At 35.5% G+C, this 5,000-nt stretch overlaps 1 protein-coding gene across 2 annotated transcripts in view; it reads left to right on the forward strand.

Annotated features, from left to right (window-relative positions):
- LOC138049916 (1-phosphatidylinositol 4,5-bisphosphate phosphodiesterase beta-4-like) overlaps positions 1-5,000 on the forward strand; it is a 62,672-nt gene that overhangs the window by 21,071 nt on the left and 36,601 nt on the right. For both annotated transcript variants that reach the window (XM_068896394.1, XM_068896395.1), the window contains exon 4: positions 2,099-2,236. In XM_068896394.1, the coding sequence (XP_068752495.1) occupies positions 2,099-2,236 (138 nt within the window). The remainder of the gene's footprint in view (positions 1-2,098; positions 2,237-5,000) is intronic.

Genomic DNA, 5,000 nt, shown 5'->3' on the forward strand with positions numbered 1-5,000 from the left:
ATGACAAACTCTGTTTTGATTGGCTGCTCATCCTCATGATTGTGTAAATAGTTCACTCTGAAGTCAAAATAGATACAATTCTCAGGAACCCAACAAAGAAGGCTTCCTGACCCGACAGATGAAATGTAAATATTCGGTTAAATATTACAACGAAATTAAAAACCAAAGACGGAAATTTCTTGGCTAAAAAGTACGTTGTTTTACTTTGAAAATGATGTTTAAATTCTTTCCCGTAGTTCATTCAGTTGACACAAGGTGATCACGTGCACCTTTGTGGTTGCCTAGGACATGATCGATTTCTTCCTTCTGACAGAACATCATGACCTTCCCCTTGATTCATAGAAGTCAGAGACTGCAGAAATTTTCGTGTTTTTACGATCGATTGTCATTAATCTTTCAATGAAGATTTGATTCAAAGTTACATTGTATGTATAAAACTGTTAATTTTTTCTTTATCTGTCTGTTTTGGCTTGCCTTTTACTGTTAATTAACTCCTGGCTTTTATGGTAATTTTTGGTGCAAACGTAAAGCCCAAAAAAATTTTGACTTGGCATCAGATTAGACTGAAAAGAAGAGGAATTTTGAAGTGGAAACAACATCTTCAGTCCTTCCTTCAACGGTGTGTGCAATAAATGTTTGCTTAGTGCAACTGCAAGACATGCAGGAAAACATCTGTCAGAGCAATTTGCAGTTAGCTTTTTTGCAGACTATTTAAAGAAGAAACAAGTGAATTTTACTCAAGAGTGTGTTTTGTTATCTTTGAACTGAATTTATTACCAAAGCTTAAAAGACTAAAAGACCTCAAAATGAGACACGACATTACAAAATAATTAAATGTGTGAACATGTGAGCCAAAAGGCCTCTGGATGCACAATGTATGGGTGACCCCTCCAAATTAATGGCCTTAAGGACCCCTCGCTTGAAAAAATTAACTGGAATGCTGCAGTTCAATACCCTTAGTGCCTTCTGTTTATGTGTAACACATACCACAGGCAACCCAGTGTATGCTCATGGAGCATCTACAATCATGAACAAAAATGTTGGGAAGGTAGCTTCATTTTACAGATAACCCCCCTCCCCCTTATCAATGTTGGATTTTCCAGGAAAAAAATAGTGACTTTTCTTGCCTGAAGAACTCCAACATTGAATATGGGGGAGGGGGGTCACAAGAGCATGGTATTTCCCAAATACTTCAGCCAATAGTTAGAATATTTAATCGAATTAGGTGTGACGTGAAATGATGCCCGCAACCTTTCCAACAACTTTTGACCATGATTGTACAGTAGTTTCAATTACCTGAGAGTTAACAAAATGATGAAATGAGCGCACAGTAGCTCAGTTAGTGGGATTACAGTCGAACCTCGATTATCCGGACTCGTTGGGACTAGACGATCCGGATAATCAAGAATATGACTATTAATGAGGAACAAAAACAACATTTTATTGTGAAACAAATTCACAAATTGTTTGGAAAACAATAGTGTCTACATCTTCACTGTCTGCTGTGAATACCTCTTCAGGTGTCGGCAAATTTCGTGATCTTTTCTTTGTTCTTGCTGATATTAGATATCTGCTGCTTACGAACCCTATTTTCAGCTTTCAAATTATTTCTTCCTAATTGCAAAATTATAGACTGTTTATCTTTTATCAAAAGAACGGGTCGCTTACGCTTCAAGGACATGATGATCGTGAATAAACACTCTTGACGCAGTGTAGCTAGATTATTTTGCATACCACACTGAACGAGCCAATAGAGCGTGAAATTTCATTTAGCAACAAAGCAACTTTGAGCCAATCAGAACTCATTGGAAAGTTCTTCAGTGGTTACAATGTTTGCAAGCACTGCTTTTGCTTTTTCAAAACAAAGTCACCTTTACTTCACTTTTCAACACTGTAGTTCAAACAGAATAATTATGGCTACGAATCGTGATCATGACTTATAAATATTCATAACAAAATTGGGACCAGAGAAAAAGTCCAGATAATCGAGAAATCCGGATAATCGAGGTCCAGATAATCAAGGTTTGACTGTACCATTTTTTGTACTTTTATTGTTTTTCATACCATTTTTGACAAGCTCTTTTATAATTTTGCTTAGGATGCCAAGTTACGAGAAACTTTGCAAAGTGAAGGAGAGGGATTTCTTGAGGACAGGTCCTTCACCTTGGTGTATGGACCAAACCTTGTGGATACTTCGTACTTTCATTTATGTGCATCGTCTTGCAAGATTGCTGAGGTATTTTACAAAAGTAACAGTAGACAATTAATTTGTTACAGTTAATCAATTAAATTACATTTCATCAATATATTATTATTATTATTATTATTATTATTGTGCTATAGTGGGAAGGATAAGAAACAAGTTGCTTTGCAACGGGCTTAAAGGTCAACTGAAAAGTCAGAATCTTATGCAGAGTTTTCGGCTAGTAGATTTTTAGCTTTCACTAGCCATTGCATAGTTGAAAAAAAAAGCAAATCATTGGAGTTGTAGACAAAAACCAAAAATTGAAATTATTTGATATGAATAAGGCAAAAGGAGAGAAGAGAAACTAACAAAAACAGAAACTGTGAGTGGATTTCATGGACTTAAATGCCTTGACTAATTTTTCGGCCTGTTGAAAACATGAGTACTCAAAGAGCCATGAAACCAATTAACTTTTCTGGATTTATATTTATAGCAATACGGCTTAAAAAAGCTCGTTTTAAAGATTATAAAGATTATAAAATCAGTAAAAACCAAGGACTTTTCAGAAAAATAAGTGTACATGTAAGTACAAAAATTTGCAAAAATATTTCAAAATATTTCAGGAAAAATGGAGAAAAATTTAAAATTACATGTTCTGGTACAAAAAGTTTAATTTGATGATCTAGCATGATTTTCAACGGGAAAAAGACGGTCACGAAGTAGATCCCTGCTTTTAAAAACATGCTCAAAACAAGGGCTTGTGCGCACATATTATCTTCATCACTAACCTTAATTTCTTGATGTTATTTTGCAGCTGCCATTCTAAAATTGCTTGAAATTGTTTCCCTGCTATTTTCCCAATCCTTTAGCAGAGGTTTTTCCATGAAAAATCATTTCGGGCAGTCCATTAAAATGAGATAAAGTTTGCAGCCATCATTTCACAAACGTTGAGGGTTCAGTTGTATATGAGCTAATGAAGTTTCCAGGCTGAAACAGTCACAATTAGCCCACCAAATTTGGAGGCAACTGGATGTAATGCTATTTTTTTATGATGTTGATATCCCTTGGGTAAGATTTCACCCATGAGCCCACACAGGGCTGGAAATGAGTTAAAAAGTGATAAACTAATGCAGATTACAGTTTCTCCACGCCATTCCCACGCCCCATTACGATCTATTCGAAAATGATCAATCACATGTGAAATCATGCAGAACTTCTCGGCTGCTATTAAATGTAAACAACAAGGTAAAGTGGTGATGTACTTTGCCTTAGGGCCGTGAAAACCTTGCCCTTGTGAGAAAAATAGTCTAAGTGGTAGCGGTACACACCAGCACATTTGCACCGATGTTGCAAGGATAGATATCAGGGTTTTTTTTTCTAAAACAGAAAGTGAACAAACTCATACTGTGAGATTCAGTACATGAGAATATTTACTAAAAGCAGGAGTCGTGTCTGACAAAATTGGAAATTTTTTGTCATAATTTTAGGTGTACACTGTAGCAAGAAATGTCTAAGCTACGCAAATAAGTGAAACTGCACATGAGAAGACTGGCTAGTGCAAATTTAGTTTTAATAATAATAATAATAATAATAATAAGAAGAAGAAGAAGAAGAAGAAGAAGAAGAAATAATAAATAAACTTATTTATGCAGAATGACCATTTTACTAATAAAAAACTGTTATTGATATCCAGGGTCCTGCATAAAAAAATAATTATTATAAAATAAAATATAAAATAATTGTATAAAAGTCCAAGAAAAAATATACATACAAAGGGAATTGATTTAACTAGAACTAAATTCATATACGATTATTAAAAATACCCACCCCTTTATTTAAAAAAAAAAACGTCTGGCTAATGAAATCAGACCTGCTACTAGGCACTAGGCTAGCAAGCTAGAAGGTAGTCTTGAGCACTTTTTCCCACAGGCATTGTTATTGTGTATTGTAAATTTGAAGATGCATGACTTTGTAGATTCCGCAGAGGAGCAGGAAACACTATCCATTCTGGACCTAGAAAAACGACCCACCTCCCCAGTCTTAATAGATCAATGGGTAGAGCATCCGACCGGTGTTACGGAGATCATAGCGTCGACCCCTGTCTAGGACTCTGATTTGCCAATAATAATTTAATTCAAGTGAAAATACTGCGCCAGTATTGCGATTGGTAGTAGTCATTTTTTCAAAAGTACTCTTAACCCGATCTGTTTTTTGATAGCTAAATTTTCAGTGGATTCTGTCCACCTTCATCAGAGCTAGCCACAACTATCGTTACTGCTCGCGGTACAAGCTGTCCTTATTTAACTTTAAATTAACAGTAAGTAAGTGCAAGGAAGTGGTTTCCTCTCGTTAACACTGTCGCCGTCCAAAGTGGAATGCCACCACCGGCCCTTACATACCTTTAATTTAAAGTTAAATAACATCAGCTTGTTGTGCGAACAGTAACAATTGTGGGAGCTTTGCTGAAGGTGGACTGAAGCCACTTAAAATTTAGCTATCAAAAAACAGATCAGGTTAAGAGTACTTTTGAAAAGTAATATTTAATTGCTGTCTTGTTTCAGCCAGCTACTCAGATCTTCTGTTTGTTAGAAGGCACTTAGTTCCCTTCACGTTTCACTGCCAACATTAATTGTCATATTCGGCCTCCATATATATCAACTGCAAAATGTTCTGTGAACCTGTAGACTTTGTGAAATGTGCATTTCCTTTTACTTAACGAGGTAAAAAGATCATTCACATTATTGCAAATTAAATTAGCTCCCATGAACTGTAAGATGAAACACTTAATTGCAGAAAACTAAGTTTGTAATGTTTC

Source organism: Montipora capricornis, chromosome 5 (assembly GCF_036669925.1).
Source record: "Montipora capricornis isolate CH-2021 chromosome 5, ASM3666992v2, whole genome shotgun sequence".
In the NCBI taxonomy this organism is placed as follows: domain Eukaryota; kingdom Metazoa; phylum Cnidaria; class Anthozoa; order Scleractinia; family Acroporidae; genus Montipora; species Montipora capricornis.